Source organism: Vipera berus, assembly GCF_964194415.1.
Source record: "Vipera berus genome assembly, chromosome: 5".
Taxonomy (NCBI): Eukaryota; Metazoa; Chordata; class Lepidosauria; order Squamata; family Viperidae; genus Vipera; species Vipera berus.
In genome coordinates this window covers 65,568,338-65,581,550 of record NC_138207.1, presented here as the reverse complement: position 1 = coordinate 65,581,550, position 13,213 = coordinate 65,568,338, and the positions used below count along the sequence as shown (strand labels likewise).

Sequence of the window (13,213 nt, the reverse complement as noted above, 5' to 3'; positions counted from 1 at the left end):
GAACACCTTTTCAATATTTTAAGTCAGATGGGGCATGATCGTCACTAAGGCACCAATTAGACCAGGGATCTTCAAACTTGGCCCTTTTATGACTTGTGGACTTCAACTCCCAGAATTCCTCAGCCAGGGATGCTGGCTGACGAATTCTGGGAATTGAAATCCACAAGTCATAAAAGGGCCCGAACTCCAGGCCTAGTGCTGATGTTGTGCCTTTTTTTAAAGGTATATAAATATGATGAACAGATTAAGAGCACCTGAATAATACATAACAGTTGGTCACAAATATCACAAGAGTAGCCACAATCATACAACCAAGATAGCAAAGCCATACTGGTTCATTCACACAGCCATCTTGACTTTTTTTACTCCCTATCAAACTGGATTTTTAGGTCTTCTGCACCCTCTCCAGCGGCCATTTTATCTGGTAAAGCAAGAGTAGTTTTATGATAGAATGACAACAAACTAGATACTATTATAAAACAAAACACCCAAGATGTTTTTCTTCTTCCCAAAGAAAACCTGTGAAGTCAGTTTTTGACTCCTTAGAGATGAGACCAGTTCTTCCTTACCTCTTTTGAATTGCCAGTTCAACCACCAATTCCATTTTCCTGCTGTTTTAAAATGGTCCTTTCCTTTTCAAGTGTTCTTGTCCATGTGGGCTGGAGCAGTCTACTTCCTTGCAGGCTAACTCCAGCCGTTCACTGGCTCTTCCCAAAGGCAGGATCACTAACTCCATTGAGGCAATGTGTCAATGAAGACTCAATCATTCCAGGCCAAAAGTATTTTAAAAAGTTAAATCAGGGCAATTGGACCAAAGCATATTAATCGGAAATGTTTCGCTTCCCATCCAGAAGCTTCATCAATCAAAATAGGAAAGGTTTGGGAGATAAACCTCAGCAATTGGAGAGGCAAGTTGGTACATTCCAACAACTATTTTTTTTTGTTTTGACTGATGAATCTTCCTGAATGGGAAGCGAAACATTTCAGTTTAATATACTTTGGTCTAGCTGCCCTGATTTAACTTTTTTAAATACACTGAGGCAGTGGTTGATCTGATCTAAGATCTTCTTAGAAACTGTTTCCTAGCCTCAGCAATTTGAAGATGTGTGGAATTCAACTCCCAGAATTCCACAGCCAGCCATGCTGAGATTGAGAAACACAACTTTGAAAGAACAGTTTGCTATTGGTATGAACATAGCAGAGGCACAAGAGTTTTGTCTAAAACACAGGCACAGGTGTCCAATCTTTTGGCTTGTCTGAGCTGCAGAGTGAAGAGTTGTCTTCAGCCACATATAAAATATATAATGTAGTTATATATTGCTAAAAATCATATAATAATGTTAAAAGTTTATGATCTTGTGAGGTCACATTATTAGCTGTCCAGGGCTGAACAAATTTGGTCTAAAGTTTACAGAAGTTGCTGGCTCAGAATTCAGTACTTTGGTTAAAATTACTTTTTATTTAAAATACACATTTGGCCTTCTAAATTCAGAGAGAACCCTTAAGACAGATCACAGCAATCCTAAAAATAAAATAACAGCACAAGCAAAAACTTGGTATCTCAGCCATTCTCAGATGCAGTCAATACCATTCATTGGTTCATTTCCTTAGCTAAAGTTTTTTGTTGTTTTTTTTTAAAGTGGAGTCCACCCTTTCTTCTTTCAGACAAAATGCTAGTGAGGGCATAGACCACGGGTAGGCAACCTTGGCTTTTTTATGACTCGTAGACTTCAACTCCCAGAATTCCTGAGCCAGCCATGAGTCACAAAAGAGCCAAGGTTGCCTACCCCTAGCATAGGCTATTAACCTTTTATTGAGAGCTTTTATAAGTCATGAATTTGCATTAGTTGCCGCGGCAGCTTTCTCAAAGAGCGGCACCGCTGCCCGTTCGCACGGAGGTACACGCGCACCTCTGCAAAGGTTTCGGGAGGTGCGCGCGCACCTACGGTCGTTCAGAGAGGTGCGCGCGCACCTCTCAGAATGGGCAGCGGCACCGCTTGTTGGGAAAGCTGCCGCGGCCCGTCTGCAAAGCTGCCACTTTCGGCAGCCTGCAAACGTGCCGCGGCAGCTTTCTCAGAGTGGCGCCGCTGCCCGTTCGCGCGGAGGTACGCACGCACCTCCGCCCATTCCGAGAGGTGCGCGCGCACCTCTCCAAACAGGCGGTGCCACTCTCATTTGGAGAGGTGCCCGCGCACCACTGCCCATTTGAAGAGGTGCGCGCGCACCGGGCGGATGGGAGCCGCAGGAGATGGCTCAAAGAGCCGCAAGCGGCTCCGGAGCCGCGGGTTGCCGACCCGTGGTCTAGTGACTACAGTGGCACTGAAAATAGCAATTGAAGACCATTTTTCACTTACAGCCATTGCAGCATCCCCATGATCACGTGATCAGAATTGACACTTGGCAACTGACTCATGTTGGTTAGTGTCCTAGGGTCATGTGATCATCTTTTCAGAAGTTATGACAAGTCAGTGGGGAAGCTTGATCCACTTAACTATTACTTTAACAACTGCAGTGATTTGCTTAAAGAACAGTGACAAGGTAGTAAAATGGGAGAAAACTCACTTAACTGTCTTGCTTAGCTTAGCAACATAAGTTGAGGTCTACCTGCATGTGTATGACTATTAAGTGGAGATAGTAGTTAAATCAACAATTCTTAGCCTGTGGCTGTGGAAATAGGAATGGGATGCAAAAATGAATGGGAATATCAACAGAATCATTAACTGCAGATGTCCAGTAATGCTACTGAGTCCTGGAAAAAGCTTGCTAAGGGGAAAAAAGAATTAGGAGAAACTTCCTGACAGAACAATTAATCAGTGGAACAACCTGCCTCCAGAAGCTGTTTTTAAGAAGAGACTGGACAGCCATTTGTCTGAAATGGTATAGGGTTTCCTGCCTGAGCAGGGGGTTGGACTAGATGACCTCCAAGATCCCTTCCAACTTTATTATCATATAAGGCCTTGAAAAGTTCCTATCTTAAAATTACTCAGATGGACTGTAGTTCTGATTGTGTATCATCTGACCCATCCACTGCGATAATCAAGTTCAAAGATGATACAACTGTGGTGGGTCTTATTACAGGTGGGGATGAGACCACATACAGGGCGGAGGTACAAAAACTATCCATATGGTGTAGTAACAACTTGCACCTAAACATCGGCAAGATGAGAGATGGTGTTAGACTTCCGGAGAAAAAAGGAGGAACCTGCCCCACTTTACATCGGGGAGGACTATGTGGAGTTTCCTCCTTTAAATTTCTGGGAGTCTACCTCTGTGAAGATCTGACTTGGAAAGTTAACACAACCCAGGTGGCTAGAAAGGCCCAACAGAGGCTTCACTTTCTTAGGGTCTTGTGGAAGAACAGGGTAGAACAACGGCTAATGACCCTTTTACCGGTCTACTATAGAGAGTGTCCTCTTGTATGGTATTGTGGTTTGGTATGCTGGTCTGACAGTCGCGGACAGGAAAGTATTACAGAGGGTAGTGAGCACAGCACAAGACATTGTGGGCTGTCCCCCGACACCACTGGATGACATTGCCAGGGCTCGTTGCCTTGGAAGATTGAGGAAAATTCTCAGGGATAACTCACACCCTGGACGGTATCTCTTTACTCTCTTACCATCAGGTAGGAGATATAGTATAGCCAGCCCCAACAGACTGAAGAACAGCTTTTATCCATGGGCTGTTAGGCTTTTGAATGGGATATAATCTCTGTGAACTTATGCAGAATTGACTTGGGAGGCCGGTGTGTGGTGTAGTTGGTTCACATGGTGTGGTAGGATGGAGGGTTTGTTGTCACTGTGTTGGGGGGAGGGAGCACGGGGAGAGGCTCAGCTAATCTCAATGTACACATGTTGTACTTTGACAATAAAGTTTTATTAATTATTATTCTAGCCAACTTACTAAATACTTGGCAAAATATCAGGCTGATCTATGCAGATCTGATATTACAGAAATGACTTTTGAAGGATTATTTGACCTAGCACAAAGAGCAAAGGCATGTAAGATAATTAGTTACTCTGCAATCATGTAAAGAAAACTGAAGCTGCCGGTTTAGATCAGGTGTACCAAACGACAGTATAGTTAAGAAAGCATGCATGGGAGATTTTCCCCCAACTCTCTCCTTTAGGATACATCAGCATTAAGTTACACAAGGCATGTCATCCTTCATTAGAATATCCTACACTTAATAATGCAGTGTTTAATTTAATAATTTTATTGGGCAATATTCAAAAACAGCTTGCAAGTCAAAGAAAATTAAATAAACCAAGAAATTATATAGTTCCTGATTGTAAATTGTGAAGCTTCACATGGGAACAATGGTTACTGACTTAAAAGTACAAATCATTTCATCAGAAATTACTGACAATAGTTATTTTTAAAAGACACAGGTGAATAACCTCCTGAATTTATGGATGACCATCTTAGCAAGTAAAGGTGCTGATGGGTAAATGTTAAAGATTGTGAGCTTAAAACTGCCAAGTGCTTCTCATTAAAGATGTTTGGTAAATGAGAAATCAATTCAATGTAACATGTAGAATTTAAGTCAGATTAAAAAGGGTTGGATAAAATGAAACAAAATGAACAAAATTGGAATGAATTCACCAGATACATATACAATATTTGAACATTAAAAATTTTAGACATCACTATACATCACTTTATATATAAATATAAAGTGTAATTAAAAAGAGGTAAGGAATGGAATGAGCTACAATTCTGGATATGCAAAAATAGGGCAAGAAGTTTTATTCCTGGAATGTTCGAAGCAGAATTCAGGCATCAGGCAATACCAATACTCATGATATAACAGTATATTCAGAGCCTGAAATATTTGCAAATTAGTTAATATTTCTTACTACCAGTTAAGAGAAAAGTCTTTTACCACTTCAAGAACCTTGAGTAAAAAACTGTAAAAATTCAAGTTTGCAAAATGAGTTTTAAGTGAAGGCAATCCAATTGTTGAAATTTCTATATTTTCTTTTAAAAAAGCTAGTGCATAGCAAAAAGTAAGGGTAAATAGATAAGCACCACACTTGAATTTAAAGGCTATGGGGCAGCAAGGTCCTGGGAAGATTTGAAGGTTGGCACACAAAACTACATGTGGGAAGTAAAAAAGAATTGTATAAGGTTAGTTGCCCCCAATTTATAAGAATCTGAGACTATCTAACTTAACTGCATTTTGCTTTGACAGTATGATAACCTGTCCAGCAGTTTATCCAAACTTACAAACTACTTTTTTTCCTAATCTGGGTGCGTACCCTTCAAAAGGACTGTAGATCATGCACCCAACTGCTAATCAAACATCTTCCAGACTTGCCTTCTTGTTCAAAACAGCAAGACTAGGCATAGTGCTAAACAGATAAAACACTGGGCTTTTACAAATTCAGATTTCTATGTTCTGGTAATCATTACAGTAGTTATGCAGTGTGGAAGAAGAGCTAACATGAGGATGATTCCAAGAAGTGTGCCCAACCTATGCTAGTTTGGCAAATACCTTGGCTTCAATTGGATCATCACAAAAAGCAATGCTGCTTAAGTATGTTTTTAATTTTGAAACACATAAGTACAGTAGCATTAGCATTTAAACGCTTGTAGACAATACAAATCAAGTAGTTAAAAAGTTAATTTCCTAATCCTTTAATTATTTTAAACAAAAAAATATTAAAAAAATAATTGGAAAAACTATTTACAAAATATTTGCATCAGATATTGTCAATGTCAAGTTGAAGTGAACGTTGAAGCATTTCAATTTCAAAGTTTTAAGGTCACAATTTTTCAGATTAAAAAAATGCACCCAGAGCAAATATTACAATCTATTTTCTTATTCTTTTGCTTGCTCTTGTCCTGCCTTCTGTTTCTCTTGGCAGTTCAGTCATCGGAATGGTATTCTCTCCTTTCCTTTTCTTTTTTCCTCTTGTTTGCACTGTTATACTTTCAGTGTTTTCTATGGAAAAAATATGATACTAATATTTACAAGAATTATTCCTAGAGTAGTAGATTATTTGGAGTAAACACAAACACAGACACAGAACTTTGAAATAATCCAGTAGGATTAAAATCAATTACAATTCAAGAAAACCTTCAGCACATTGTTAAGACATTCTGAAGAGGGATGCATGCTATTACTTCTCTAAAGCCCCAGGAAATATAAGTCCCAAAATGTACAGAACAGTAAAAATACCTAATTAATTTTATATTCTCTCATTCAAACTGTGATAGTATTACTCAGTCTGATGCCTTTTAAATATATTGTCGCTATAGTGCCAAGAATTTTGAAAACTGTAATCTACAAATTATCACGCTAAAAAAGAGCATTATTTGGGAATGTTAACAGAATGCTGCATTTCTGGGCAGGACAATTTAGTCTATTACTATGAGCAAAAAAAAATAATCCTTCAATAATCCATAGAATTAAAAATTGAAAAAGATATATACAGCACACATGTAACTAAAGACCTATTATCAAAAGAGCTCCTTCAGAATCTTCCGAAAGTTCCTGCATCTATGGGCAAATGGGAGTTCTAAGCTGCATGCCCAATCCATAACCAAGAAAGGAAAAAAATCCTCTTTTAAGTGGAGTATGTATTCAACTGGACTGACTTCTTCAGTTCTCAATTGCACTCTGTGCATATTCTTCTGGAAAAATGATATTAAGGTTCCAGAGTGAATTTTAAAATGCAAAACCTGCATATTGGTTTGGGCTTGTTTGTGGACCTTTTGGGGTGCGGCCTTTTTGAACCATCACGCTCTACCGATATTAAGATTCCAGAATAAATAAAATGCCAAAACTGAAAATCCCATTCAAATACAATTTGGGAGCAGAAAGACAAGATCAGAAGGAAACCTGTGCTTTACTGGATTATCTCTTTTAATTCTAAAGAATAAAAACTTACAGAGCCTTGGTGGAGCAGTGGGCTAATGCCTCCTTAAGTAACACCAGCTGCCTGCAATTAGTGCAGGTTCGCATCCCACCAGGCTCAAGGTTGACTCAGCCTTCCATCCTTCCGAGGTAGGTAAAATGAGGACCCAGATTGTTGGGGGCAATTAAGCTGACTTTGTAATAATGCCGCTTGGGGGTGTGTGTAAAAGCCCTAATAAGCAGGCATATACATAGAATGAAGGCTACTGCTAAGCTTGTAAGCCACCCTGAGTCTTCGGAGAAGGGCGGGATATAAATGGAATTAAAATAAAATAAATAAAAAAATAAGATGAAAGAGAACATACCTGTTTTAGAGACTGTTGATTTGTTTCCTGGAATTACACTTTTCACCATGTTAACAGTGGTAATTGTTTCTGAATTGTTAATTTTTCTTTTGGCACGTTCTGATGAACTCTTTTGCACTAGCATGTTTGAGTGCTTAAGAATTTTATTTTGGTCATAATTAGACGAATTACTTTGATTGATGTTTTGGGTCATGTTTTTGATTTCAAGAAATTTTGGTCCCTTGCCCTTTGAAGAAATTTTATTATTAGAAACATTGTTTAGAGTTTGTTCATTAGGAGAATTATCACTGCCTGCAGATAATGTAAGTTTTTCTTTGAGAGGAGAAACAGCAGCCTCAAGTTTATTAATTTTTCTTCTACCTCTTCTCTGATTGATCACAGTTGCCATAACTGTTTTCTGCAAATCTTGGGTTTCATGAACAAACTCTTCTTTTGAAATAATGCACTCTCCTTTGAGAGAGCGTGTCATTATATTGCCCGTACCAGAAAGTTTTGCTAACTTCCTTGTTCTAATAGAATTTTTGCAGTTTCCACTTTGATTTTCAGTAGCAGAAGATAATGGTGACAAAGTGATGCTCACTTTCAGGGAGGGAGAAATTAGCGATACAATATTAGCTTCTTCTTTTTGCTTCTTTGACTGGGGCTTTTTTCCAAAACTATTTTCTAAAGGACCCACAATATCTACTATGGGTTGACTCTTTTTACTGTTAATTCTTAGCTCATCATTACTTTCTGCTGATGTTTCACAAGGCGTTATTCGTTTTCTTCTGGATGTACTTTGTTTCGATACGGCTTTTGAATCTTTCTTTCCATTTTCTTGAACGTCATTATCAATAAATTCAGGTTTTTTACTGGAAGAAACTGAGTTTGCTGAAATTTCATGAACTGTTTTTCCTTTTTTACACTTGTATGTGAAATTTTCCTTTGCATTATTTGCTGATTTCAAATCTTCACTTGGATGTTCATCTGAATGTTCCCCTTTGTTTGATGACAGCAAATGGCAGGTGCCATTTTTAACAGAAGGGATTTTCTGAGATACAACAGTGTTTCTTGTTCTTCTACTTACTTTTGATTGATCATCCTTTGCAAGACAAGCATTTTTACCACCTGTATTTTGATCTAATATAGTGGCTATCTGTGGACTGTCAAAATCTGTAGATTTGTCACCAGAAATAGTTTTTTTATGTTTGCCCCGCCTGGGTGGATTCTCTTTCACTACCTTTTGGCTCTTCAGTGAACAGGATTCTTGAGCATTTCTTTTCCCTCTTCCCCTTTTGGACTGATTATCCTCTTGTCTGGTGGCTAGATTTGGGCCTTGGACATCAGCTTCTTCATTACCGGATGTTTCATTGACTTGCTTGCTTCTTCCTCTCCTAGATGGATTTCCTTTTACTACCCTTTTTGGTGGAATGGGCCCTTCACAACTTTGCACATTTTCTAATGGCAACATTTCAGATTTTTCAAAATTCTCATTTTGAACTTGTGGCAGAGAACATCTGCCTTGGGATAAAGGGCATTTGTTCATTGTTGAATCCTTTTCTCCCAAAGTGTTATTTTCTGAAGAAATAAGTTTGGGGAACACTTGAACTATCTTTCTAGGTCTACCCCTTTTGGGCCGATTTTCTTTTAGACTGACAATCAAATCGTGATCTTCCACATCTGATTTACTGTCACTTTCCACAGAAGGGCTAGAACCTGATTTTTTGCCTCTGCTAGACAAATTCTTTTTTGATAGCTTTTCTATTCTGGGCAGACTGGGCTCTGCAGAAATTTGCATGCTTTCCAAGGGAACCTTTGGAATCCCGTGACAAATGTTTTCAGTTTGACTTTCTTCTTCTTTATAAGTATTACCCTCATATCCAAGTGTATATTTTTCTTCAGAGGCCTTAAAGTCATTTTTAAGGAAAAAATGGACTTTCTTCTTCTTCTTCTCCTCCACTAAATTTTCTTCCATTGCTGTTAGATTATTTTCTGAAGCTTCGGTTTTACATATTTTAGGTATTGTACATTTTTGCCCTCCTTGTTTATTATCTTCATTCAAAGTTGTGATGAATGTTTCTGGGCTTGATTGTACTGCAGCAATCTTTCTTCTTTTATTTCTTTTATTACTTTCTTCCCCTGACATTGTATCATTTGTTTTACCTTTGGCAAACATGGTCTTTAGGTCACTTGCACTCTTTTTTCCATTTCTAGACCTGAGACATATTTTGGCAGTTAAATCATTTTCATTTTCTTGAACTGGTCCATTTTCTTCCAAAACCATATTTGTTACAGTTTTTCCTTTTCTTTTAGTTGCCGCTTTTCGCCTGTTCACAGGCTGCTTTTCCACTGTTTCCTTTAAAGGTTTTTCTAATTCATGAGTATGGTTTATGTTATCAGATTCTATATTCCCATTTGTTTCAACATGCTGCTTCTTTGGTCTTGCTCTTTGAGATAATTTGGTTGCTTCAACTGTATAACTGCTTTCAGATTTGTGCAATGAATTCAATTCCGTATGGTTGTCGGAACGCTCAATGATTTGCTCACAATTAGCTGATGTTGATCTATTCCTTGTAAGTCTCTGAATCGTCTTTGTATATACTGCAGAACTGCAGTCATTTATTTTCCTTCTCCTAGTTCTAGGCAAAGCAATTGGTTTGAGCTTTTCTGTTTTTAATGCATCAGAATTTTCAGCTGCTTCATTTACAAAATCAGTTTTGGCTTCATTTTTGGAACTGATTGCATCTGGCTGGTAGTTTTCAGAGAGAGAGATTGCTCTGGTTGTTTCCTTGTTGAGCTCTGTTTTCAATTCATTAAATGAATTACATGCAACATGGCCTACATGGTTTGGAACACTACTGTTATTTTTTGTTACTGGAAATTGAGATTTTTCAACTGTAATTTCCAGGTTCCCTTTGCAACTTCCAGGCACATTTTCCACAGACTCTGAAATAAAACATGTTCAAATATATTTTTAAGATCACAGTCATTAAGAAAAATGAAGTTTTGAACTGATGTTCGAGGTAACTTTCTTTTTACTTTGCATTAACATTTATGTAAGTATCTCGGTAATGACATACAAGCTTCTTTTTAGAATACTGTCCTAATATTTATATTCTAAAATTTGTATTAATTTTAAGTTTACAGAACACTGCTAATTTTTAAAAAACAGTTCTCATGAATTTTCACTATTTTGATAATTTTCATTATCAAAATTAAAATATGTAAAATTCTAGACAAAAATTTCCTGCATGAATAAAACAGAAACACGTCTTCATTTACCTGTTATAGTATACATTCAAAACAAAATACAAATCCTATTTTTTTATGAAATACTTTATACTTACCCACTTTATTTCTGGAACTGATATAAGATTCATTTTCTTCCATAAGATTCACAGACTCTGGCATTTCAGCCTATAAATATTACAGTTATTAAAATAGCTGACATCAAAATATTTCTCACTTATAAAAATGTTCCAGTACCCTTCCTTGAATTATGCAGCTTTGTATTTTATAAGGCTGGGCTCAGGAAACAGTGCAGCTGAACACTTTTTCCAAATTTGTTTAAGTGCATGCAGACTACACTTACGCTGTAACTGCCAGGAAATTAAAGTAACTGTGCTTACAACAGCATGCAGACAAAGCAGTGTTTCAAAAAGCTATGCTTCTCAAGGAAATGTTTTACATAATCTCATTTTATATTAACAGAGAATGGGTGCTACCCAAATTTATATTATGTATATTAAAATATAAAAACACAGAATAAGTTATATGTCCAAATATGAAGTATTACAGCTGGCAGTGACAGTAAGATGCACATGAATATTTTTTAAAAAATCTGTGTTTTTCAATACTAAGAGCTATAATTAAGAATCCAAAATATTTTAAAATTTTTAGTGTAAAAATTAAAGTAGCCAATTACCACAAGATCATAATGTTTAACCCTAAATCCAAAGGCCAAAGTAACTATCTAGTTGTCATTTGAATTTCTTGGGATTAAAATAATCGATCTCAGTATTTCAAAATGTTATTATGTAATAAAAATAGATTATGTTAATTCTTCTAGGTTACTAAAGCATGGGCTACTTAAATGAAAATGAATACAAATATTTGATATAATAAACATACCTTATCATTTTCAGTGTTCATTTCTTTGACACCTGTATAATCTATATCAGGCATTATAGAACTCTCTTTAGGTTCAATCTTAAACTTCTGCAATCCCAAGTAGTCATCAGTTGGCATAGAATTTGGTTTTGATGTTTTCAATGACTGAGTAGAGCCAGCCAGCTTTGGTGACATCATTTGAATATTTTCTCTATCTTCTATTGGCTTCACAGTTTGCTTAACTTTCTCAATAATGTCATTAATAGTTGTATCTTCCATAGGTTGTGTTTTCTGTTGTGTTTTATTTGTAATAACACTTCCACTCATGTTTTTTACTTCTTCAGTAGATATCATAGATTTAGTACAGACATCATCTGAAAAAGTCCCCATAGTCTGCCTGGGCGTCTTCAACAAAGTCTTGATTTCTGAAAACACCTCCACGGGTTCTGATTTTTGCTCAGGTGTCTCTAAGAGCCTCTTGAGTCCTGAAAGTGCCTCAGCAGGTTCAGATTTTTCCTGAGGTGTCTTAAAGAGTCCCTTGACCCCTGAAAGCTCCTCAACTGGCTTTGATTTTTGCTTAGGTGTCCTCAAAAGCCTCTTACCCCCTGAAAGTGCCTCAGCAGGTTCAGATTTTTCCTTAGGTGTCTTAAAGAACCTCTTGAGTCCTGAAAGATCCTCAACAGGTTCAGATTTTTCCTTAGGTGTCTTAAAGAGTCCCTTGACCCCTGAAAGCTCCTCGACTGGCTTTGATTTTTCCTCAGGTGTCCTCAAAAGCCTCTTACCCCCTGAAAGTGCCTCAGCAGGTTCAGACTTTTCCTTAGGTGTCTTAAAGAGCCTCTTGAGTCCTGAAAGGTCCTCAACAGGTTCAGATTTTTCCTTAGGTGTCTTAAAGAGCCTCTTGAGTCCTGAAAGATCCTCAACAGGTTCAGATTTTTCCTCAGGTGTCCTCAAAAGCCTCTTACCCCCTGAAAGTGCCTCAGCAGGTTCAGATTTTTCCTTAGGTGTCTTAAAGAGTCCCTTGACCACTGAAAGCTCCTCGACTGGCTTTGATTTTCCCTCAGGTGTCCTCAAAAGCCTCTTACCCCCTGAAAGTGCCTCAGCAGGTTCAGATTTTTCCTCAGGTGTCCCCAAAAGCCTCCTACCCTCTGAAAGTGCCTCAGCAGGTTCAGATTTTTCCTTAGGTGTCCTCAAGAGCCTCTTGACTCCTGAAAGCGCCTCAGCGGGCTCTGATTTTTGCTTAGGTGTCCTCAAAAGCCTCTTGATCCCTGAAAGCACCTCAACAGATTCAGATTTTTCCTTGGGCGTCTTCAAAAGCCTCTTAACTGCTGAAAGTGCCTCAACTGGCTCTGATTTTTGCTTGGGTGTCCTCAGGAGCCTCTTGACCCCTGAAAGCACCTCAACAGGTTCAGACTTTTCCTTAGATGTCTTCAAGAGCCTCTTGATTTCCAAAAGCTGTGCAACTGGCTCCGATTCTTGTTGCAGGTTTCTTTCTTCTACTCCCATTATATTTCTTTCATTTGGTGATATCATTAAATTGTCATGAATGGATACTTGTGATACTTCTTCCAAAGCTGGAGATATTACATCTGGATTGTAAGCTATTTTTTGGCTTGAAATCTTAACATCCAAAACGGACTTTTTTTCTAACACAAATAGAAAAATGGTAACAGTAATGAAACTTCACTGACTCTATTAACAAAAATATACTTGAATGTGAAGGAATATTACTTAAAATAACTATGTATTAGGCTCTTTATACATTTTAGAATGAAACAAGAAACATAACAACCAAATTACACCAAGAATATTAAAAATGAATTAAAATCAAAATAAAGTAACTCATAACAGAAAACATAAACATTATAATTGGGGTTGTACCCTTAAGCAGACTGAATACTTG

The 13,213-nt window shown here is 37.6% G+C and overlaps 1 protein-coding gene across 1 annotated transcript in view; it reads right to left on the bottom strand.

Annotated features, from left to right (window-relative positions):
- Nucleotides 1-5,802: 5,802 nt before the first annotated feature.
- MKI67 (marker of proliferation Ki-67) overlaps nucleotides 5,803-13,213 on the bottom strand; it is a 29,450-nt gene continuing 22,039 nt past the window's right edge. Inside the window, exons 13-16 of the mRNA XM_081328584.1 lie at nucleotides 11,335-12,956; nucleotides 10,551-10,620; nucleotides 7,225-10,149; nucleotides 5,803-5,944 (exon numbers count right to left, since the gene is read on the bottom strand). Coding sequence (XP_081184710.1) covers nucleotides 5,814-5,944; nucleotides 7,225-10,149; nucleotides 10,551-10,620; nucleotides 11,335-12,956 — 4,748 coding nt within the window. The 3' untranslated portion in view covers nucleotides 5,803-5,813. The remainder of the gene's footprint in view (nucleotides 5,945-7,224; nucleotides 10,150-10,550; nucleotides 10,621-11,334; nucleotides 12,957-13,213) is intronic.